This window comes from Echiichthys vipera, assembly GCF_963691815.1.
Source record: "Echiichthys vipera genome assembly, chromosome: 20".
Taxonomy (NCBI): domain Eukaryota; kingdom Metazoa; phylum Chordata; class Actinopteri; order Perciformes; family Trachinidae; genus Echiichthys; species Echiichthys vipera.
The window spans coordinates 11,987,751-12,013,402 of NC_139845.1; the positions used below are offsets into that span (position 1 = coordinate 11,987,751).

Sequence of the window (25,652 nt, forward strand, 5' to 3'; positions counted from 1 at the left end):
TTTATGCACAGGACTACAGAGATTGTGTGTTGGGCTCTGGGCGTTGCTAAAATGTGGATGACCTACACAATATTGTGCCTGAGCACATCCTGTGCAGACACTGATGGAGGAAAGAAGCTGCTGCTGCTGCTACTCTGCTAACCTGCTGCTCTCACTATGCAGGTTGTGTGGACAAGAAAATGAGATAGGGGTGAAATTTCTGAGAAAAGGCTGGTAGCCTGACAAAGTCAAGGTAAGTTTAAAATGCTCCCACAGATATGCTCTACCACGGATGAGCTGAAAAGAAGTACACCTGGTGTAAGCCTTCCTACAATTGGCGTTTAAAATGTCCTCACATAGCCACTATGCAAGCCACTGTTTCGACAGGTACTTCAACACAAACCCAAGTGCCAATAGCAATTAAACAGCTGCAACGAGCATCTCAAGTAACTTTCTCATGCTAAGTAACCATGAGTGAGCATCAGTAGTGGTGCTGCCATATAGTGGAGTAATGATCAAACATAATTGAAGATAGCAGTTTTAATACTTATATTAGTTTACTGACTAGGTCTGGGTATCGAAGGTATCAACAGAAATAACCCAGTATCAAGTACTGTCGAAACTTCTCCAGTATCATCCAGATACTTGAATGATATACTGTTGCACCCAGATCTAGAAAAAATGTGTATGGTTTTGTTGCAGCCAATCACTGGAATCATTCTCATGATTGGCCCACTAGCACAGCAGCTACAACCCATACAGTATGTGGTGCGGCGAAGTATCAATTGAAGCAGTCGATTGTTAATGGTATCACTTTAAGGGCACTGGTATCTTTATTTTTATAACCTGCTGATGCCCTACCACTGACAATATTGAAGAATGAATAGGCAGAGCATAATGGCCATTTTATGAGAGTTAATCATAATGTAAGTCATGTTGTCGTCTAAACTCCAACTAACTTCATTGCAGTACCCTTCCCCCTCGGCCCATTTGGAAACCAACCTATGCCCTTGGTAGAGCTCTCCTCATTAAAGTCCCATCAGCGAGTCACATCATTACCTGTTTACTCCTTTCACTCGTCTCTCTCCTCCCTCTCTTATTCTCTGTTAGCTAGCCAACTGCCACACACTCTGAGGATATTCCAATTATAACCAACATACACACAGATACACAAATGTGCACTGGTGGATATTCCAATTAAATACAACACAACAGACAAACACACTCAAATGCCAGTACACAAGAAGTGCACTGGTGGACATTCTAATTAGCTGAACAAACATGGCAGGGACACTGCTTAGCTCAAGCAGTAAGACTGGACACTTCAGCACGTCAGATAACATACATACACGCATACACGCGCATGCATGCACACACGCGCGCACACACACACACACACACACACACACACACACACAGATATAACCTTGTAAAGCCATCCAAACACACAAATGACTTTTGTAGTCACACATACGCATGAACACACCCTAAAGGTGGCATGACATATAAGCACTTACAAATGGTCACACACACAGAACAATGCAAGGTTGTGGACTCACACAACATACAACTTAAAGGTTAAAGAAGCTTCCTCTTATAAGGTCACCTGTTTGAAACACATGACTGGATAAAAGCCTCTGTTTGGGCAAAGTGAATCAGTAATGTTCTCCTTGTCCTTATACTCGTTGGTGACTGTGGTGAAGTGAAAAAAGTCATTGCTTAAATAGCAAGAAAAAAAGAAAAAAAAAACTTAAAAAAATTCTGCATCAATAACTACTCCAAAACTCTGACATCTTGAAGGGGAGAAAACAATAAGAGTGAGCAAAGAAAAAACACACTGAAACATCCAGCAAGAGTATGATTTCTCTGATGTGTGATTAGACTGGATCACTTTGATGTCAGCCTTTTTTTTGCTATGCGACAGGCGCAGGCACCCACCTTGGAATGAGAATGGGCTGAGAGGCAAGGAAACAGAGAAATGAAAATTGCCTGCCTGACATTACAAATTAGGAAGGAGATTCATTTATTTAAATGAGAAATACTTGAACCTTCAGAGGACACAAAAGTATTGTTTAGTCAACACTATTAAAGTTGTCACTGTTAATGTAGAAGAGGATGACATTTGGATTGACATTTGAGATTGTGTCAATGAACTCACAGGCACTCTCAAGGACACACATGGAGCTGTACATTGATTTGATTGCTTTCCTTCCTAAACAGCATGATATTTGTGCTTTATATCTAAGTGTTTATGTGTACATTATGCTATACGTGAAACCTGTGTATGATGCAGTGCTATCTATATGTTCACCGCCTGTGCATCGCTTATCTATATACTATAAATTTGCATTTACAGAATGCAAAAGGTTAAGCATTGTGATGTACAACCTGTGACAACTGCGATAAAAGACCTGCCTTGAATCTCAGTGAGTGTATGAAGGATTTTATTGCTGCAACTAGAATTGTCGCACTATCAAGAAATTGAATCAATACACCGCATGCCAGTAAACACAGCGGTTTACAGTGTTTTTATTCTGTTCTCATGAATCAGATTAACTGTTTGAATGTATCCTAAACCCTCTGATTCTGACAGATAACATGAAAGGACAACTCTTATAGGCTTTCATACAATCAGTCAGTTACTAATATACCTGATTACTGCTTACCTAAGGTAGTGCATGTAGCCAAAATGACATCACCCATTGGTTTGCCTCCTATTTTGGAATTTTTGCCATCACCTTTTTTTTCTATTTTTTTTTTTCGAGCCAGAAGTTTCCATAATGGGACAAGAGGTTTGAGCTGGGGAGAGCTTGAGAACCCCAGGACACTGCTATGGTAGCAACTTGTCATTCACAAGGTAGCACATGACATAAAGCCTTCCCTTTTTACTCTAAATGGGTCCATATTTTACCAAATGATCATCATGCGGAATTTTGAAATTTAGAGTTTCTTCTAGTCAGACAAATTAGTTATATGGTAAGGATGTCCTCTTACCTTTTCTTAGCCAGCCTTCCTCAGAGCTGCTGTTTTCTTCCGGGTATGACGTTTTTTATGAAAACAGCTGACCAGGAAACTTCCAAATAAAGTTCCCCAACCCGGTTGTGTCCGTTTCTCGCCCTGGTGCCGGTTACCGTATAACTTAATTGTCTGACTAGAAGAAACTCTAAATTTCAAAATGGATAAAAAAGACATTAGGAATACAATCGATCTATCATCCTGAATTGAAGAAGAATTAAAACAAGAGCTCAAGACCATAAATTCATCAGGAAAATGTTTACTACGGTAGTGGAAGTATAGTCACTTTGTCATTGACTTGTATACAGTCAGAGTTTTTGGAACCAATGGAGTCGCCCCTGCTGGACAATATAAAGAATGCAGGTTTAAGGCCTTTGTTGTATTGGCTTCAGTTTTCAGTCTTGGAGGTTGGGGACAGGGGGGCCCACGGAGGGGCCGACAAGGGGGGCTGGAATACAAGTATGTTCGTCTTTTATTTGTGTCTGTGTGTGTGGGCATAGGATAACTTCAAATATCCTATAAAACACGTCATATGGATGCTGTGCATCCGTAAAAAAAATATTGTTCATTAGATGAAGCTTGAACGCTTTGAAGGCTGCCCATACACACATAAAGACCTTCACTTCTTGAAAGTTGATTGTCACTCACATCATATAACCATCTAACAACCATCAGGTAGGAGAAATAGGCTCTACCGAGTTATGGATCGGATCAATCAGCCGGACAGAAAATCCTCTTGTACGCACAGGGGATTGTCAGGAGCTTTTGGACTCTAAGCCATTAGTATAACCACAATTGAAAAACATCTCTCAGTGCCAAGAGATGTAGTTTTGATCTCTAAAAGGTTGTCTGGAGAAAAGACAAAAGGGACTTTTTGCCATTGCAAATACATAGCAATGTATGCCTTAAAAAAGTGATCCCAAAACAATAATAACACTGCAGATTAAGCTCAGTCGTGCACACAGAAAACCCATAAACCACAGCATCCTAACCTACCTGTGAGTGAATTGTCATCTTATAAAAGACATTTCACACACATAAGGGTATCCATTAGTATCACACAAAAACATCTAAATCCATTGCACTCTTCTCTACGAAAATAAAATCCTAGATAAATATACACTAAAGTAGTTATCTTTTCTGTGGTGTCTAAAAGAAAACTGCTTTAAATCCAAAACGGGTCACATACAGGGTAATCCAACATATTGATGGACAGACTAGCAGAAGCCCACATCACGGTTTCATCCTCTTTGCAGACTACAGATGATGGGGACAAAGTACAGACTTCTTCAATATACTTATACTCTCTGTAGACTGTAGTTCATAAAGAAAGTGCTGAAAACAGCAATTCAAGTAGTCAGGTCTGGTATATAGCAGGGTTGACACAAAACAATATATAGAACGCACACACTTACCCTCTCTGCGGACTGTGATGTGCCAAAGAAGATGGGTATGAACGCCAGCCAGATGATGCAGGTTGTGTACATTGTAAATCCGATTGGCTTTGCCTCGTTGAACGTTTCGGGCACGCCTCGTGTCTTGATGGCGTAAACTGTGCACGTCACCATCAGCAGGATGGAGTAACCCAGGGAGCAGATGAGGGACAGGTCCGAGATGTCACACTTGAGGACGCCGCGAGCCGACATGGGATCCTGGGTCCGCTGCTCACCGTAGTCCACGACTGTGTGCGGAGGGTCCACCGCGAACCAGACGAAAACCCCCAGCAGCTGAACTGAGATGAGTGAGAAGGTGATGACGAGCTGGGAGGCAGGAGAGATGAATCTGGGAAGGAGAGGATCACTAATATGAGGAGGTGGTGAAGCAAGGCTATAACCCTGCCAGAGATTTCTGTTCAAATGGGGAAACCCATGCTAGAACCATTGTGCTCACGGAAATATCTGCGCTTGAAAAATGTGTCATTGCTAGATTTAAATGATTTGATTTCCATGCATTATACACTATAAGATTTGAGTCTCTCGCCAATAAAGTCTTTTACAAATTTTGCTTACTTTTTTAAAAACTAAAAATTGTTAAATATCACCCTGAAAACAAGGCTGCTCTTTCTGTTTATATCGAACAGGTTTTTTCACCCGACAGCAGCAATATATTATATTCTAACACATCGCAGTACATACTCGCACAAAACCCACACTAAGAGTTGGAGAGAGATCAGGGAGAATGTAATGATGAGATTTGAGGCAATAATGAAAAACATGGGCAGTGAGGAGAAGCCTAACACACAGCACTGGATAGAGGACATCATGTGATTATCATCTCGGATGCCAGAGAGACAAAAGTGAGGGCAAATAATACCCCGAAAAGTGATGAAACAACATGCTCATTCAAGCTCCCAGGCTCAAAGAATGCTTAATGCCTGACTACCTGGAGGCACAACAGACTGAAGCCTGAATGGAGCCTCAATATCCTGCCTCACTCTGAATCTCATAGTGCCTTGGCCTCAATTTTCTTTCAGTTTTTGTCCTTTCTTGTTTTGTTATTTGCTTATTGCTTCACACACTGTATAATATAACAATTAGATTACATACTTAAAATAACTTCCTGGAATCTGGAAAATCCTAATGAGCATAATGAAATATATGAATAATATCAGTACAATAACACACACTCCTACAGGTCCTGACGGTAAAAAAAAAAGATGACCATCTGGGTAGCAGCAACGTGAACCTGAGCACTATTAAATACTGCATTAACATTTTAGCCACTTAGTTGGTGCTCTCTCCCAGAGTCACTCACACTGAGTGAAAACAGTACAATGGGTGAGTGTGAGTTCATGACTCTTATAAATTATGGATGAGGAATAAATGATGAATAATGATTGCAAGCAGCTTAGTAAGGAAGATGCGGAGGTTAAGTCTTCATCTGAATACACACACCTGAGTGCACAGAAAAAAAAACACTAACAGCGACCTTTAGTGCTACTACACTCTATGCGCAGTGAACACCCCAGGGCAAATGTTGTAGAGTGTGTATAATGACAGACAGGTGTAGTGTTCACCTGGGTGCTGTTACAGACTTCTTCCCTTGTTCAAAGATGCGGTGTATCCTGTTGGTCTTGGTGAGCAGCGCGGCATAGCTGAAACACATCCCCAAGCCCAGGAAAATCCTCCTGAAAGAACAGACTCCCACGTCGGGCGTCGCAATCATCAGGAAGGTTATGGCGTAGCACAGGAAGATTCCCGTCAGCAGCACGTAGCTCATCTCCCGTCCCGACGCTCGCACTATGGGCGTGTCGTTGTGCCGGACAAAAGTGACGATGACGAAAGAGGTGGCAATGATCCCCAGCATGGAGATGAAGACAGGGACAATAGCCCAGGGGGAGTGCCACTCCAGCTTGATGATCGGGATGGGAACACAGCCAGTGCGGTTGGCGTCAGGTCTCATCTCATATGGACAGAGCTCACAAGTGAACTCTGATGCCTGGTGAGAGACAATTATGATCATGTACATTAAAGGGGAAAGCCACCTAAATGAAGAATTCCAATGTGTCATTTTCATGGCCTAGGGAAGTTTCATCACTATTTGTGAAACACGAGCCACTCTTTCACAAAGACAGAAACCAGAGAAGTCTCAAACTTTGGATTGTGTCTGCTTGTTTCAAATCTGTCTCAGAGGCTCAACTGAATTTCAGGATATAGACCATAGCTTTAAAGATGTATATCTTAGGTAAATCTGTATTGTATATAAAGAAGCTTCCACCTTTTATATTTAGAGTAAATCCCCAATGCTTTCATCCTAATATATCTCAACAGGTGATTAATTTACCAAGCAGTTGAGGCTGAGCTGTTGTGTGTCTCTGTAATGAGGAAAAAACACGTTTTATATTCTTTTTGTACTCATGCTCCATTGTTCTCTCCCTTGTTTTGCTCATGCTGTTACAGTATGCTATTTTCCATTGTGCTCAACTTTGAAATCTACTGTTAATGTCTCAGCAGATTATTGATTTTACAGCAAATGCATGTATCTGTAAAATGACAGTAGCACTGACCGCTCACTCTGATGTGCAATGCCAGCTGCTGTTATGGCTGATATTTCCTTTTTCCTTTATTACAGCCTGATGGAGTGAACTCTTTGCACATATACTTGCCTGCTCATGTATTTTTTTTAACTTAAAAAGAAGGATGGGCTGCCAAATTGTCCCCAACCGTGATATAATTAACATGGGGGTGTATCTTTATAATGTGTGATCAGACTCTTTTCCCTCATCTCAAATTATGGACCTCCATTTGCTATAATAGCATATGTGGGGGTCTTCCTGCATGTATACATCCAAAATGGGCCATCTAATTGAAACCCAATTCCCTGACCCAAAAGGACAGAACTCAACTGTAGAGTAGGAGTAAGCATGCAACAGCTGTCAGATGCATGCAGAGACTAACATGCCCATGATGTCAAAGTGCTGTGATTGCGAATAAATCTTGTAGGTGATTCATTGTTCAAGCCTTCCAACAAATGGGACTGACTATGGCTATAGTTGTTAAGATTATGCAGGAAGATCAACTAATGTTAGACATCTGATCAAAATCTACATTTTAATTGACAGATTAAGTTTACATAAGTGAACTGGTTATGCCAAGAATTTCAGGTTTTTCTGACTTTTAAAACACAACAATAAAGGCCATTTACAAGTCAGGGGAAATCTCTTTTCTCTGTGTGACCTTACACAAATAAAAATGGACAGAGAGCGGAGCGCTTGCATTGATGCAAAAAGTCAATTACTGTTTTTTTTTCTGTGATTCCACAAAATCACTTTACCGTTGGATGATAGAATGCATCACCAGGATACATCACATTGGACTGTGACTTGTTTCGCTTTGTACTTTCAAATAGACAATTTAAACAGTACATGTTTTGTTTTAGGTGTATTTTGTTGCCTGCTATCTGTAAACCATGTAATCTGAATAATCAAACAGCATACAGTTTGGAAAGTATCCAGAAAAGGCTTTTGATGTTTAAAAAACAACAACACACAAATCATGTCTTGAATAAAAGTAAATGGCCATCCATACAGTAAGATACCACTTGCAATTTAATGCCAAACCTTACTATAGAGTGCAATGAGACTACACATTGATGATGTGGGTGTCAACAGTCAACAAAGTGGCTCCACTGCTGACCCATGGGACTTTGTAGCATTGTTTCCTTTACTAACTGAGCTACATCCAATGAGTTAAAATTCAGTGTTACATCTTCCTGTTCAATGTACCATATGCTCATTTTCAGTTACATACTTTTATTTTGGGTGTCGACTAGAACATGTTTACATGACTTTTAAGGTCCTGTGTGTAACATTTTACATGTATTAGTCCAGAATCAGACCCCTGGTGCTGTGATTTAGGTTGGCTGAGGGTCTGCTGGCTGCAGAATGGGTGTAACGGAGGCATAGTTTGTGTGGAGTGTTGTGGTGGTACAACAAAACTCTTTTACCTCGTGCTGATACATATTCTAGAGCCAGCTAATTTTAGCTTGCTTGCAAATGCGGATGAATTTCTAGCTAGCTGACATAGTTAAACACTGCCTTGAGTGGAAAACATCAGCTACTGTAATTCATCCAGACTCCTGATCTGCCTCGCTTGCCGTTGCAAATTTCTTCATCAGCAAACTTTACCAAGCAAGCAACGCCAGATGGATGCAGTATAGCCGAGGCAACTTGCTGGCTAATGTTAGCTTGCTTGCTAATCTTAGCTCACCAAAACTAAGCTGGCTTGCAAACTGCGCTCTAGCATTACAGTAAAGATGCTTGTACTCGTTTTACAGCTATATACCAACATGATGCCAGTCAATTATGTCCAGTCTCACTGTGTGCTTTGAACCGAGCCAGCAGGAAGTAGTGATGGCCTTTTCCCTGAGATCTACCTGATAGTGGTATCCCTCACACCGCTCACAGTGCCAGCAACACGGTACTCCTTTGACCACTTTCTTCCTTTCGCCCGTACGGCATGGGATGCTGCATACAGAGGGTGGGAGCGATGGGTCACCTGACTTCCAACGCATGGCCTCCACCTAATGTAGGAGAGGAGAGGAGAGGAGAGGAGGAGAGGAGAGGAGAGTTAGGAATAAGAAAAAGGTAAAAGATGTGTTCCATATGGCAGATGTAGAATTTGTTTGTTTTATTTTGTTTTTTGCAACAGAATAAACCTGAAATTATTTGTGTAATGTGGCCAAACAGAACTTCCCACCTTTTTGTGGGATATTATGGGACACAAAGATTGGAAGCCATCTGCTGAAGCTGACATTACTTTGTCTTAACAGTCCAGTTTTCTCTGTACCTGCAGAAAGTACGTCTTCAGGGCAACTTGTGAGCGTGATTAGCATGAGCAGATCTTCTGAACAATTTCCTTAGCGCTGCTGGGCACAAAAGTGACACCAGCTAGTCTGGAAGCTAGCAATCAGATCATAATCAGAACTGGCAGAAATAGGCCATCTGTATTTCCTTCTGTGTGAGTTTGTGTGTGTGTGTGTGTGTGTGTGTGTGTGTGTGTGTGTGTGTGTGTGCATGTTCTTCCATGTGTCTTCCATTTTGTCTGTTTATGCTTGTGTCATGCTGGCATTATAGTGAATCCCTGAGCTTTCCATATGTCTGGTACATGTGTGTTTTAATTTGTTGTTGTGTGCAAGTGTTTGTAATTATACCCTGTCCCTGAGGTTCATCTGCTGCAGAGGGTGCTGAGTAAAAAGGAGCATTTCTGTTATGAACAGGCACACACAATGTTCCAGGACCAACAAAAAAATATTTTGGAGGAAAAACTCATTAGGAACAGAGAAATATTCTTGACTTGATTTGATCACATGTATAGAAACACACACGCTTGCAGGTTACTGGCTGTTTATAAAAAAAATAATTATATCTGTCAGGAGAAATACTCAAATGACAAAAAAGAAAGCTGCATTTGTGGGTGTGTGTGTGTGTGTGTGTGTGTGTGTGTGTGTGTGTGTGTGTGTGTGTGTGTGTGTGTGTGCACGCATAAGTGTAAATTGTTTAGAACTTTTGAAACAGTCTTAATTAGGTGCTGTTTTTCCTGTTTATTCCATATTTTTACTCATTCTTTATTCATAGCCTTAACAGTTCTTGCTGAATATTTACTTACTCATACCTTATTTTTGCAACAATAACCATAAATTATGCACCATCCAAAACAACATAGTCCCCATCGTGAACCTCTATTCCATTTATTAGTTAGTGACACAATGATAGCCGTAACAGGATTCTGATCCAATTAAATGCATCAACTTCACTGTGTCCAAGTAGTGTATTGTATGTCCAACCAAACATTTACCATGAAACTCACAGGCTCGACTCCTAATTTGTCTGACACACAAAGCTGTCCTGTGTTCATACTGATAACAAGGAAATAGGTTTTGTTTCGACACTTAGTGGGACGCATTTAGCCGGTGGTCTATGGGTCAAACACTTTATTTCTTAGTTAATTTGTCTGCAAAATTTACAGTTGAAGTGTCTTTATTTATGTAAAGGAAAAGACAGAAATCATGCAGCACGTGACTATTCAAAATATAAAAAAATAATGCAGTAAAGTTTCCGGCATTCTGTGTTGCTTTCAAATATTTATTCTACCGTATATCAACTTTTCTCATTTCATGTTAGTCAACACACGTAGGCTTGATTTACTTGTCACTCCTCTTTTGTCTTTTGTTTGGAGAAGTAACCTCTTTAAAGTAATTATATTCTATTCTATTTTATTTTGCATGTGCAACCGGCATCTATTTATATCAATGATAAATTAATTTATGTTAACTAATTCATAATCACTTAACTAAAATAGCTCAAAAGTGCATTCGAGAATACATGTGTACCATCCTGAGAGAAAAGTTACAATATTACAAGAACAAACTTGTAATTTAATGAGACTAAGTCATAATATTTAAAGAAAACAACCAACTTGTTTTATAGTCTGTTATGCATTACGTTATTCAGACTGTTCTCCGGACACAGAAACGCGGTTAAGGAAGCAGCTGCGCGCTGCCCTTCTCCAGAGGTGGAAAAAACAAAATGAACTGTCAACACTTTGTGGCCTATCGTCCACACAAATGTTAACTTCACACAAGGCAAAGCACCTGCGACACAACAGCCTAGACTGTCTTGAGCACTGGCCTCAAGCTCTCTCCTCTGACTAATCGGAATGCAATGTTTCTAATTCATCCAAAATGCACCCCAGAAATCACAGCGCTGAACAAAGTAAACAAAAACAACAGAAACTATTTCTCATTCAGTGGAAACATGAGTGAGTGTAACCCTTATTTCCTATGGAAATTTTATGTGATTTAAACACATATGCAACTTTGATCAAAATTATTGCTAGGGAGAATTCAATAGTTGCTAGATATTGGTAGTTCCATACTGTCGGGTCCCTGCTATACCAAATTCTACGTCCTTGACTGATGAGCATTGAAACTGCTTGCTCATCATGAAAACTCAACCTGCTGTCATCGCTACAGCTGCTGCTGTGCCTTCAAACCCAAATGGATTGGTAAACAAATCAAATACATCTGCTAATTTGTCAACTGCCAAAGTGTCCAATCATGTGTGTCTTAACTATGCTGTCCTATGTGTCGCTGCCGTCCCTCTGTCTCAGTCATCCAGGCCGGCGTCCATCAGACAGAAAGCACTTTGTGTCTATTAGTCTTCTCATCTGTCATCTGGCCTTTCTAATGAAGTCCTGGGTGGATTTATAACACCGAGCCCACCGACATGATTAAAGAGTTTGTGTTGATGTGTGTGTGTTTCAGTTAGAAAGTGCGAAACAGAGACAAAACACTGAATTATGTGTTTGTTTGTTTTTTTTCAGTGGATGTATATGATGCTCAGGTGTATACTCCAGTGATGGAGCCAGCATTCACAGATTGTACGCAATACTCATTTGTGTGTGACCTGGTGTGGGTGTGTGTGTGTGTCAGTGTAAGTATGTCCTTTCACAACATGCACGAAAGCAATAACAAACAAATCCAGCAAAGTGACAGGGGATTTTGAATTCATGGCAGCTGCTTAACCTGATGTCGAACTTTCATTCTGCCAAGGAATTCTGTCTATAATGACTCAGAAGCTTTAAGAAAGCACTCACATTAAAATACATTTCAGATCACTGTAAAGGCATGTTTTCTATATTACACAGAAGTTAGCTGCTAGAACAATTACAGATAGAACAGACTGTTCAAAAAGGAGCATGCTGGAAACACATGAGCAATAATATATGTGTTGTTCTGCACTGTTGTGTTTGCATGTGTGTGTGTGTGTGTGTGTGTTTATGTGTGTGTATGTGGATGTGTGCATTTGTGTCTCACTTTGAGGTGTAGTTTATTGGTCCAGGATCCAATGACTCTATACTCTGCAGTAGACCTGTTGGTGTTCTGGTACTGGAAGATGTCGTATCTTCCAGGAGCGTCTCCATTCTCATTGAAAACCACTGGTGTACCGGCACTTCCTGAAACACAGGCAGTAGATGTTGGAGACAGGGTCAGCTTTGTCATTTAACGTGATAATATTTCAATTTCAGTGACTGAATATGTACACACATGGATAAGTTGATGTGTCCCCTAAGGTTTAGTTTTCTCATCACCAATAAGGCTGAACACAAACCTTTTATCCTTCTCCCGCTCCATCTTACTCAGCCTGCTGTATTTTATGTAGCAATACAATCAAATCAGATTGCTGAATCTGGCGTAGCATAAAAGAAATCCAATTACAGTGAGCATGTGGAAAACGCATGGCATTATGAAAATTCCACCTGCATACTATAAGTCACTGATATGGTGGGATGATGCCGAGGATAAATAAATACAGTTCCCTGTTTGAGTCAAAGCAAGAGAGAAACTGTGAAGATGAAGACTAAGAGAATGAAAACAAAGACTGACAACGGAAAGTGTCAGGCAGACAGAGGGGGAGGGAAAGAAAGCACTGTACTTTTCCTGTTATACTATGTGCTTTGGCAATACTATGTCTTAATATGGTCATCCTTATAACCCACATTTGAATTAAAAAAGAAAGCACAGAAAATAAACATATAGAGATAGAGAAATATAGAAAAGCAAAATGTGTCTGAGATTAAAAAGTGAAAAGAAAAGAGAGTGAATCGAAAGAGAGACAAAAGAAGGAGAAAGGCAGATAAAAATGGTAGGGTAGGTAGAGAAAAGCAATCACATGTATCGAGAAGAGAAAAGAAAGACAATGAAAAAAGAGGAGAGAAGTAAAGGCTCGCTCACTGTCATAAGTAATAAGAGATACATATAATTGGTAAAAGAGAGAGAATAAGCAAGCATGACTGAGGTTTATTGAGAGAGAGTAAGAAAGATGGATGGAGGAAGACTGAATCGATAGAGACAAAAGCAGAGGTCTCAATCGCTCATTGTTACCAAAAGATGTGAATGAGGTCCATTTCTGCAAGAAATGGTACATGTCCAACTGTAAATGTTATTCATCCCACTTAATTGTCCTTTTTGTTGTTGTTGTTCGGCTTGTTTCACTTTCAGGGAGCTATTAAGCAGTCCATCTTTATATACAATCAATGGTCCAATGTAGCCTTTTCCCTCACCTTCATTAAAGGTTTTTCTGGAAATTCACTGTGCACCATAGTAGCAAGGCTCGATTAGTGTGAGTGTATAACCAAACTGCATTGATTTGAATGTAGCATGGCCACTGCCAAATGCAAATATATTTGGCTTGCAGTTAATGTGCTTTTAATGGGTTATTCCGTTTACTTCTGTCGATCAGGATGAGTCACCAATCATGTGAGGTTTGGAGAACCTAAATGGGCAAAACTGTCCAGGGATTTGGTCCAGAGCATCGATTTAAACGTTTAATTTAGGTTAATGTACATTAGCACATACCGTCAATACAAGAACTAAGGAAACGTGCTGACTTAAGGAGGGTCCCCAGCCCAAAGACATAAGGCAAAATTAATCAAACAATAGCTTCAAATACTATCTGGTCAATCTACATTGGTAATAGCAAGGGCAATATCACACAGACAATTAAAGTTATTAAGGATGTTGATAACATTAGTATTTCAATTAAGGAAGTAAGATGTACAATAACTCTACAATAAACTGTTCAGGTTAAGAGTTAATCCTATTAAGGCTGGTAAAAAAAAAAAAATACAAAAAGAAAACCCTTTGCTTCCTCCCCCATTCTAAGATCCAATGTGATACAGTCCACATTGCCAAAACCTGGAGAAGCAAGGGGCATTCATTGAGGGTTAAGGATGGTGCGTTCATGAAATCACCATTCCACAGAGAGAACATTTATCAGAAATCCAAGCAAACGACAAAACAATTACTTGCCTGAAAACATACTAAATGAAGTGAATCCTACATTGAGATGATCAACACATCACATTACCCAAAATCAAATATTAATTTCATTTTTTTTTTCATCTTACTGGTGAGGGAGGGACTGGAGTTCCCTCACAACCTCTTCTCAGTGAGAAAAAATTGGCCACAGGAAATATTCATGGCCCTCAGACTGAAAAGTACAACCACCAAATCTGCTTTCCATCCTCTTTCTCATATTCACTTCAGCTTTCACTCACTGCAGTGTCCATTTTCTTTTGGCCCTGTGGCATATATTTTTTCAATCATGTCTTTCTCCATCTCTTCCCTTTGTTCCTACCTTCCATCTACCTATTCTCACTTTATTAACGACCCTATGCCTTATTTCTTTAAATGACTCCCTTCTTTCTATCCATTCCTCCCTTTCATGCACTTATTTCTTTAATAAAATGACTAGAAACAAGAAGGAGCGAAATCAAGATGAATAAGGGAAAATGAAAGGAGAGAAACTTAAGTTATTATCAAATTCATCAAAGATTATACAGGACTCACTAACATGAGCTTGTCTGAATTGTAGTTTTGTCATTCACAGGTTTTATCACAATATGTGCTGGTATCACAAAGTCTGCCTCAATACAATTCAGGGGCCTGAGATCGATTTGGTATTAAATGCTCATTTAACATTATCCATTTTATTAACATTTCTTTTTTACCATTTCTATCAACCAGACATATAAATAAAAAAAGGTTCATTTCTCACCCAGTGATGAGCATGTCATCTTTTCCTCACCACTCTCCTATTGGCTGACTATCTTCTAATTTTCCCTTTGCACCAATCACGCCTCTTTAGTTAGGGATGCAGCAACTAAAACAGTTGTTAGGAGCAGAGACATGCTGGCAGGTACTTTATTTTGCAGCACAAAAGCTGACTGTTTGCACTGATAACAGTGGTTACCTTGAGTAGAAAATGATTATTCAATCTCATGGTGTTTGTACCATTTGTTGACAATTTCTGAGTAAGGTGGATAAAAGCAGCATACTTTAAAAAGCAGCAGCAATTACTGCAAACGCATACTATCGCCATGACAGATGCTGGCAGCATCGAGCCAATATGTTGGGAAAAACAGGTAGCTGACAACCCCTCATCACTTCTGATTAATGTTTTAGTTTAAGAGATGCATGGGCCCTGGCCTAATGCATTTCCATTTGAGTTTTGTTTTGTTTATTCAACCCATTTCTAAAAAAAAAAAGGTTCATGTTGTACCACACTGCTGTGGGGAAGAGGGAGCTTAGATGGAAGGCACAGCTCTCAATTTACCGGTGCATCTACGTTCCGACTCTAACCTATTGTCATGAGATTTGGTTAGTGACCAAAACAATGAGATTGCGTATACAAGTGGCTGAAATTAGCTTTTCCTGTAGCGTTACCGGGCTCAGCCTTAGAGATAGGATGAGGAGCTCTGACATCCTGAGGGAGCTCCGAGTAGAGCCTCTGTTCTTTCACATCAAAAGGGGCCAGTTGAGGTCGTTTGGGGTTCTTATCACAATGCTACCTGGGCGACCCCCGTTAAAGGTTTTTTTCCTGGCACATCCAACTGGTAAGAGACTCCGAGGTAAACCCAGAACGTGCTGGAAGAAAATCTAATAGGATAATAATGTAAAAAGGGTTACAATAATCTATTTCCCTTGCCGTAGAAAAAAAGCAGAAATGTGGTGGGAGAATCAACTGAAAGCATGGCTGTATTAATCAAAAAGACTGAAACAGATGACCATCAATACATTCATTCTGGCCACTCATATGTGTAGTAACATACATAATGGCACACAATTTGTAGCGAATAGCATTATCTCTAAAAGTAAATGGACTATGATGGAACAAATAATTCAATTTTAATGTAAATCCATACATAGACGGAGCTCTTGCACCCATGAGCTTTAGTTGGACCTTGAAATACAAATGATTTACCTGTTGCACTGGTAACACTTCTACCTCATCCTGTAGTGATACCTCCCATCTTCAGTTATTCAAGACAAGATGCTGCATTGCAGAAAAAATGTTTCTACTATAATGTGAGGGGTAATACTGTTTTCTGTCTTGAAACACATTTATGTTCTTACACACAACCACACTAGAGTCACACGTTGTCTAAGACATAATTTAGCTTTTCTCCACATCCATAATGCAAATGATATTTACATATCATTGAAAAGACATAAGTCAACTGTATGCAATTTGGTTATTCTTGTTTATCACTGCTGACTATGTTTCATACATGTTAACTTGTGTCACAACCTTTATGCCCGAAGTAATGCGTTTGTAAAAGCAGGTGCATGTTAACAAAGTGCATTGTTTCACTCCCAAAAGTGGAATCTTTGACACTTATTTCTTATTTGGGGGAGGATGGCTGCTCATATTAGGCTGCTTGAGTGTGGCGAGAATGGATAATACACCATGTTTAAGGGGAGTGTGCATATGTGTTTGGATGTGCAAGCATGTGTTTTCCTTGACTTAGTTCCACGCCCCAGGTTTTCTTACTGCAACAGCATGGCACAGTGGCAGCATGGGCATAGGCTCTGCTAAGGTGTCCCTGAGCAAGATACTCTTTATAGCTTTCCCTTTGGGGATCAACAACCCACAACCTCTACCACATTCCTCTTGATTCTCAAGGGAAGCTATGTAAGCCCTGAGAGTCAAGTGAAAAAAATGAATCTGATAAAAGTCTGATAAGAATTGTTAAATATGACCTATTATGTTAATTTCCAGGCTCCTACTTGTATTTTGTGTTTCTACAAGAACTTTTGAGGTTCAAAAAACACTTTATTTTTCTCAGACTGCCAATGGTTGCTTCACCTGTATTCACCCTCTGTCTGAGATGCTCTGCTGTAGCACCTGTCTCTTTTAGCCCCCCCGGAAAGCTGAGACTGCTCTCATTGATCAGTGTGTTTCCTGGTCTCCGCATCTGTGCTCTACACTCACTTTATCTGCAGCCTACTGTCTGTTGTGGCCTGGGATAATTGTAGTGGAGTAAAACACTTTCTACCATGAAAAGTCATAATAAAGGCATCCAAGCCAAAAACTAGGCAATCAAATATAATCCGGCAGGAATGTAATCCGGCATTGGGTAGAAATTAAAAACATTAGCAACCAAGATTACAGCTTTCTCTGGCATTAGCATGTTGCAAATGTTACGGTTACATGTATCAGTGGACTGACTGTAACAGAGGATAGTGTTGCTTTTCTACTCAAGTCAAGAATAAAAGCTTATACACCAAAAACTGGACAATCAAACATGTTCCAGCAGGAATGTGATCCAAAATTGGGGAGGAATTACCAAATCAGCAGCCAGGATTTCAGCCTTTCTGGTATTAGCATGTAGCTTCATGTAGCGGTGTATGTAATGTTAATACTGCAGTAACGTGCCTGTTGCAGATGACCATATAAAGAAACCAAGCATGGATTCATGTCACCTCAAGACTTCAAAATTCCTATGTGAAGAGCTGAGTAAAAGTTTTGCCATAATAGTTTTTTTTAACTTAAGTTAAAGTATAAGTTTTGGTACGTGTTTGTTGTTTTAATACTAATTTTAATTTGTCAACGGCCCCTGCAGAGCTTCCATAGCAAGCTCACCTTTTGCTTCAATAATATAACAGGAGATATTCTAATTAATAAAATATGAATTTAAATTTTGCTGAAATTGACTGGCAGACAGAGATAAGAGAATTTGAGTGAACTAAGCGTGAAACTGTAATATTAGTAGAGGAAAGTAGGTGAATAATTGATTTGGTGAAATATATTTAATGCTGCTAACATCCATCTTAATCTCACTAATCCAAGAGAGAAGAAGAAGAAAAAATAGAGAAAAAGATATAACGATAAAAGTGAGCAAGACAGCAGAAGTGCCTAAACTTAGCACCAGCTTCACAGCTACAGAGGCAAAAGACGAGAGAAAAACAAAAAACCATTGGAGGAAAATGAGTGACAGAAGTAGAAGATAGAAGTAAAAAAAGGAGAGTAGGCAGGTCCGCAGGAAAGCATCAAACCCCTTCTAACTGACAGACACGCTGAGACACAGAGAACGACTTAAAAGCAAAAGAAGAGAGGAGAATGAGGGTGAACAAGAGAGAATATATACCAATATCACATAGCCAGCAAGCTGAAAAGACTCCAAACTTTCTTAGTTTGACAGAAAAAGGGAGAAAAAAAGGCAAGAGTGGCAGGGGGGATGGAGAGCTACAGAACTACATAATGTGTGAGAATAACCATTAGCATAGGCTTTTAAAACCTCCCTGGCTCACAGAGATAGAAACAGACTGATGGAAGGAGAGGGGCAGAGGGAGAAAGAGACAGTATGAACAACCTCTCCTTGTTACTGGAGCTACAGTAGAGACAGGCAGACAAAAGAAGAGAAAAACAGGGATGGCTAAGGAGAAAAAGAGAAGAAGAAGAAGAAGAAGAAGAAGAAGAAGAAGAAGAAGAAGAAGAAGAAGAAGAAGCAGGGCTGTTAAAAAGCCCTCAGCCTTGCCTTGTTCACTTAGTGTGAATAGCAACTCCTCATATCAGAGACTAAATGTTTATGACGGATGATGCAAAGACAACAGTACCACATGCATTAATAAAACATAGGTCCGCGCAAGGTTTTGCCAACAGGCTCCCCTCTGTGTGAGAGAATGAAGGACATACATGGACACAAAAAGAGAATAAGAAATAACAAGAAAAGTAATAATGAAGCCTGAACTCATCCCACCCAAATGTCATTTCCACAGCAGTTTCCAGTGGAGGAGATAACTGAGACTGAGCAGCTGCGTCACTCAAGAACTCATTGCTCACTTCTGCACTCTTTTTTTCACCTTTCTGAATTTTCTCTCGCATAAATTTACTCTTTTTGTTGTCTGTTTGCTGTGTCATCAGAGCCAATTTTTATTGCTTGCTGTTTCCTTATGGCCAACCCTCCCTCTATCCACAGCAGCTGCTTCTCCTTCCTCCTCTCTCCTGTTCAAAGCATCTTTTGCCTCTCCAACCCCTCCCTTATCTCTCTACCCCCTAGCCCTGTTTCATCCCACCACTCATCATCATCTCAAAAACTAACCATATTCTTCAATCCTTTCCTCCTCCCCATGTCTGTCTATCCATCCTTTCCTCTAAAATCCCCCTTTTCTTTTGTCAGCTTCTGAGAAATCAGTATGCCTCATCTGAGCAGGAAAAAAGGCAGGCAAAGAGACAGTTTGTCAGAGAGAAACAGAGCAGATAATAGAACAGGCAAAAAGAAACAATACATGTTTGAAGAGGATCCAAATCTCACTGTCAATAAAAGGGAAACACTGGCTAAATAGTGAAAGTGAGATTAAGAGAGGGGGAGAGAGGGAGAGCCTGAACAATGGAAATATTGCAGACAAAGGATAAAACGAAAATATATTTACTGAAGAGATACTGCACACTTTACGCACGCACCAACGTATGCGGGAATGCATAAAGCACACACACACACACACACACACACACACACACACACACACACACACACACACACACACCGAAAGAAAGGTTTGTATGGTAATCACCAGTAATTACGGAAAACTCATTTAAAGAGCCTAAATCTGCTTCATGATCTGCTATCACTGCATAAAAACAGAAAGAAAGAGGTAGAAAAACAAAAGCAGTCAAAGAGAGAGAGGGCCACTATTAAGGTATTCAAAAGAGACAAAACAGCCTGAACAGGGGACTGAAACGTGCCAGCTGTGGGATCACTTGTTGTTTTCTATATCTGATGTATATAGACTTTATTATCTGTTCACGTCCCACTTCAAAGTGTTCCACCCCGCTTGGCACATTAGGTTGGCAGGCACACTAATGTAGCACAAGTAGACTTTATACTTCACTTGGGCTATTGTTTTCCATCAGATCGTTGTTATGATCCTGACATTTCCGACTGCATTTGAAGGCAGCTTCATTTTACTGAGGAAGGGAGAAAGGAAAGACTGATCTTTGCGTGGGAGCTTGTTGCAGGAAACAACCAGTTACACAAACCCCTGGGCAGTTAAGTGCTTGTGTTTTTTTTGTTTTTTTTTACCCTTTTAGTTTTTTTAAAACTATGGAATTACTTGTTTTGTCGCTGGGCTACCTGATGTGCCCATTGTGTTTGCCTGCACAATACTTTCTGTCAAATGATTAGGTGTGCTTGTATTCCTCTGTCTCCACATACGACAGTTTCACATTTGATCCGGTTAGATCTAATTTCCATCAACAACACATGCCTGACAGAATATATAAATTTGCTGTCAAAAAAGCTACAGGCATGTGAGAGTTAGTGGCATCTTAGGATATGCAATAATAAATTATTATTCCCCATCTCTCATTTCCTCAAATTCAATCTGAGGTTGCTTTTGTGTCTGTGTGGATGCATGTCTGCCTGTGTACACTGTTCATTTTGGCTTTCTGTTTGATAGCTTTTATATCTGCCTTTTCTTATTCTTTTTTATTACTAAAATTATATTTGGCAAATGATCCCCTTCCAGAAATTAGCCCATTTCAGTGGCAAGACATTTAACACTGAGAGGATAATGTGAAGAGTAATAGAAAATACTATATGGAGGAATACAGGCTATATACACACCAAACAAAAAAAATCAGTCAGTCCACACATCAGTTTATTAACAGTATATGTTCTGACTTCCTATTATTATAATGAAACAGTTTGGCATGTCAGTCTGTCACTATCTTACCATATAGAAATGATTCACCATCCAACTAAGGGTGTGTGTCCACACTGTCTTTTTCTGGCGGAAAGGTGCTGGCCAGTGCACTTTGTCTCTATGACAATGACATTAATGTGCCATGTAGCTAGAGCTAACAACTAGCTTTGTGAAAGCACATTGTAGACACAGGCCCTAAGCGTACAGCTTCAGCTTACTGTGGATGTGAACTTCTTCTCTTGCGGTCGTCACCATAAGGGAGCGCCACCAGGGTAGCCAAGGGGCTATCACTTGTACAAGGTTACTACCTGCTGCCTGTAAGCGAGCAGCAGGTAGTAAGTAGGAGATTATGAGCAAGTCTGAGGAGTTTGTGTCTGTGTGCCAGAGGGACAGATGGAACACACAGAAGACCTGCATGTACTGATGAAATATTAAAATATCAGTATATGTAGTGTATGTGATATCATTTGATATATGAGATAATGTTATATTGTGAAATAGTTTGACAATCGGGGGGGGGGGGGTCAGCTTGGCTATCTCAAAACCTGTTTAGCTCCCTCTAAAACCACAAATAGTTGTAATCTCTAATTTATCTTGATTAAATTTACAAGATATACTGTATTGTGTATATCAGTGACTTTTAGACATGCTTATATACTTTCATTCTTATTGCTACACTTAGCTCAACGCCTCCCCCCTCTACCTCCTTTTCGGGCTGAAACAATTACTCAAGTTACTCGTTTAATTCCTATCTCGCAGGGATCGTTGAATCATACAGACCATTTTTTGCGGATGCACAACACTACATCCGGATTTCAGTTGGTGCGATAACGGAGGATGAAGAAACAGCCCGGCAGAGAATGTCTAAAGTTTGGGATCATTTTACACTTAAAAAAGAAGCCAACAAGGTCCAATGTGTCCACTGTTAACTAGAACTGGCGTACCACAACAGCACGGCAGCCAAAAGAATCCTGTTGGTAACCTCACTTCAGCGAGCGCCGCTGTTTCGGCTTAACTAGTGACCCTGTTAACTGGCGACTTTCAGCTGAGTGCGTCTGCGGCTTCCGTAGTGCAGGGCTATTCAATGTGCAGCCCACAGATCCGGCCCGCAACGGAATATTTACTGGCTCTATGAGTAGAAGCCTATGTAAAAAAGTAATTCATGGCCTTAGTGGCTGATGTCCACTGCTGCCCTTTCTCGCGTCTCAGAACAAATGTCTCAGCGTGTCAAATATATAGACTGTATAAAAAATGAACATAGCCGGGGCCCTTTTCTTCAACTTGATTTAATCATATTCGCCTCTGGAAGCTGCCATCTTGTCGGACTTCGACTCCTCATTTCCTCTTTCCAAAAAAGTGCATTGATGTGACGTTGGGGCGTGGGAGTCCCGTGCCTCTAGCGGAGATTACACTGGCTATGATATGAAATAAAGTATCTATTATGTATTTTCCCCTGTGTATATAGGATGTTGGTGAGAATAATATTTGCATTTGATTCTTCTTTTCTCCTTTTTTTCTTGGAATATGGACTATGTTTGTATGTGTCAAGCTCAAAGTTTATCTCCCTTATTCAAATGATGTCACTTCCTCTTACAACTACGCACACCTGCGATGAGCTGATTGCATGAGGAAATCACACAACACAAGTGAAAAACTGGGTCTTGATGAAGGTTAATAGACCGAAACATCGACCACAGACAAAATAAAAGAGCTATAAGTGAGTGCGGGTTCAAGTGTTTATTTTTTATGATGAAATTAAGTTTTGAAAAAAAAAAAAAAAAAAAAACACCAGCTCGGCGAGTCGAGTGCAGGCAGGCAGCATTTATGATCCATGATTTAAACTTATATTCAACACGATACCATAGACCATAGCCCACAGACTGTAAAACGCTGACCCTCACGGCCCAAATCCTTTAGCTGCTCCAGATTAGCATTCAGTGTATGTGCCATAGATAGAAGGCTGTATTGCAAGTCATGCGATTAACTTATTATTAGTGAAATTGATAGTTTTAGCAACCGTGGCCAGTTAGAGGACATCAGCCACTGTTGTGTGATGTTTTATCACATAAACAAAAAACAAAAAAAGTGTAATTTAACATCAGTCAGTCAGTTTTCAGATGAAACTCAGAAATTCTTTATCTCTCCTGCTTCTCCTTCCACAGGTTGCCCTGACCCAGGAAGGTTAAGCATCTTTGAGTTCCTACGCCTACAGTACTGTTTCACCATTTATTTCTCTATTTGTCTGTCTCCTATGCGATTTGTCTCTCAAGATGGATATGTTAACTTTTAGGTTTTAAGAGTCTGTCTGTCTCCCCCCATGTATTTCTTTCTAATGTCATACTCTATATAATATAAAATTCCTCCTTCTCATTGTTTTCTCCCTGTGCCTTACTTCGCAAGGTCATGATGCCCCAGTAGACTCTGTTATACCCCATATAGCACATCCTCTCTGTCTTTCTATCCTTTTTCATTTTATTCAGCCCGTCCTCGATTATTGCATGGCTCTATTTGACTCCTACTGTGATATCTCTCTTCCCTTGTCTAATGGAAACATTACTCTTTCTAAGATTACTCTTTTCATCTGTTTACTTCTGTCCAAATTATCAAAGTTCATCTTGCTTTGTCTCTCCTGCCAACCAGCTTTCGCTTTTTCCAGGCCAGCTGTCTATCTTTTTTCTTCATCCATGTCCGCTGATTCTCTTTATCTTCCACCTGCACTTTGCTCTCATCTCTACTCCACATGTTCTTCCCTCCAAGGTCACTTACACTCCCAAAACCCCCTCTGTCTACCTCGCTCTCTCTTCCTCTCTCCATCATTAATGCCTGGTCAAGTTCATCATCGTCAAGCAAGTTACTCCTCTAGTGCTGTCTCTCTCTGTTCTTGTCTCCCTGAGGTCATTATGAGTGAGTGAGCTTCATCATCCCCTACTTCTTTCTCTCCCTTAGGTTGTACAGGTAGGTATAGAGTTCATCATCTCAAAGTCAAGCTGCTCTAATTAGTGCAAAGCGGTTCCCATGGTGATGTCCATCTTGTCTCCTGGCAGGAGATATAACCTGGCAGTCATAAGCTCCCGCGCAGGTAGCAGTCACATTTTTTTTTTTTTTTTCGAAATCTAGTACTCACAATATTCTAATCTTATAGTCCCCAACTGCTTAGTTTGAAAAAGGGCAATTATGATCACCAACAGAGTTCCTTCTTGCAATTTCGTCAACTGACATCACACTGAATAGCAAGCGAGTACAGAAAGAAGTGGTTTCGGTGATTCACAGAACCATCTGAGAAGGAGTCATTAAAAACTGGCACTTTCAAATAATAAATGACAGGTAACTTGATGAACCCCCTTCCATCTCATAACGTCTCATCCGCCACTCCCCCCTCACTCCTCAACTGCCAGTAGCTCATCGCAGGACGCTGATTGGCCAGCTCACCTTTGCTTGGAACACAAACACATTATTTGGTGCCTGAGAAGAAGGAGTTTTGTGTGACATATGGACAATATTCTCGTGAGCTTGTGTAATTATGTTGTTAACTATAATTCAATTGTGCAAGGTAAAGATTTTGGGCACTGGACTGGCGATGCATTGATGATAGGGTCAATACAGTCACAGATTTAGTGCGTGTCCTCTGGAAACAAGATACAACAAGGATTTGATTTTTGGTTATGCAAAATTACACGCCATTGCACTTAACTTTCTCAGCAGGTAAGGTGACCTTAACTTACTCCCGGCAGTAATCATACAGTATAATTTAACAAGTTACTTTTCAAAGTAACATAACCCAACTGTGTCCAAGCAAGGTGTCTATTCAACACTTATCTATTCTAAAGGCGTTTTCTCACATTAACACCAAACAATGTCCAACAAATCAAGTGAAGACATTTTGCCCTCTCATAAATGCAGCACACAACAATAAATTGTCAGTGTCTGGTGCATTTACTAAAAATACTCTGTGTGGTTTAGGTGAGGGATGGTGGCTAAGTAGAGTGTGCAGCAGGCAGGACATGAGGCAGATTACAGCATGGTAACGGGTTTAATTTGCAATTTGGTCTTTAAGACTATTTCTGTTCATTCAATCTTCCGGTTTCATGCGAGCTGCATGATATAAACTTCAGCAACTTGCCCACTTGCTCTCTGTGATTTCTCCACACAATGAGCTGCTCCATTCACACACGGGCAAAATCAAACATGACACAGACTTTTTACTAGGAAGCTGGTAGGGTAAAATCTTTTTAATGTCCAGCCCAACTGATTCAGAGATTTGAATTCTCCGACAGCTCCGCCAGGTAATGCGCAACTTATCTTGGGTTTGCTGTGCATGTGTGAATCTTGCTTATGAGATATCAATGAAATGTTTAATTTCAGAATAGACACACATACACTCATCGTATTCAACTACAAAGTGAGACAATGAGAGACAAAGTCTCCATATGGGACATTGTGTAACCTCCTTTTAAGATTCCAGTAAAATATTCGGGTTAGGTTTTATTAAGTATATTCTCATAAATTAGAATCCAAATTTGACAATCCGCTCAAATCCTAATAAAACAGAAACATAAACATAAAAATGGCTTAAGACATGAAATGATGAGTCAATGCCTTTAGGGAATTGGAGTGATAGGAGAGGGAAACAGAATACAAGAGCGACTGAGTCTGACAGACAGCTAAGAAGA

The 25,652-nt window shown here is 40.1% G+C and overlaps 1 protein-coding gene across 2 annotated transcripts in view; it reads right to left on the bottom strand.

Annotated features, from left to right (window-relative positions):
- Window positions 1-25,652, bottom strand: part of grm8a (glutamate receptor, metabotropic 8a) — a gene marked incomplete at both ends in the record, with an annotated part of 470,018 nt that overhangs the window by 260,117 nt on the left and 184,249 nt on the right. For both annotated transcript variants that reach the window (XM_083935442.1, XM_083935441.1), the window contains 4 exons: window positions 4,410-4,776; window positions 6,011-6,432; window positions 8,869-9,015; window positions 12,310-12,449. In XM_083935442.1, the coding sequence (XP_083791568.1) occupies window positions 4,410-4,776; window positions 6,011-6,432; window positions 8,869-9,015; window positions 12,310-12,449 (1,076 nt within the window). The remainder of the gene's footprint in view (window positions 1-4,409; window positions 4,777-6,010; window positions 6,433-8,868; window positions 9,016-12,309; window positions 12,450-25,652) is intronic.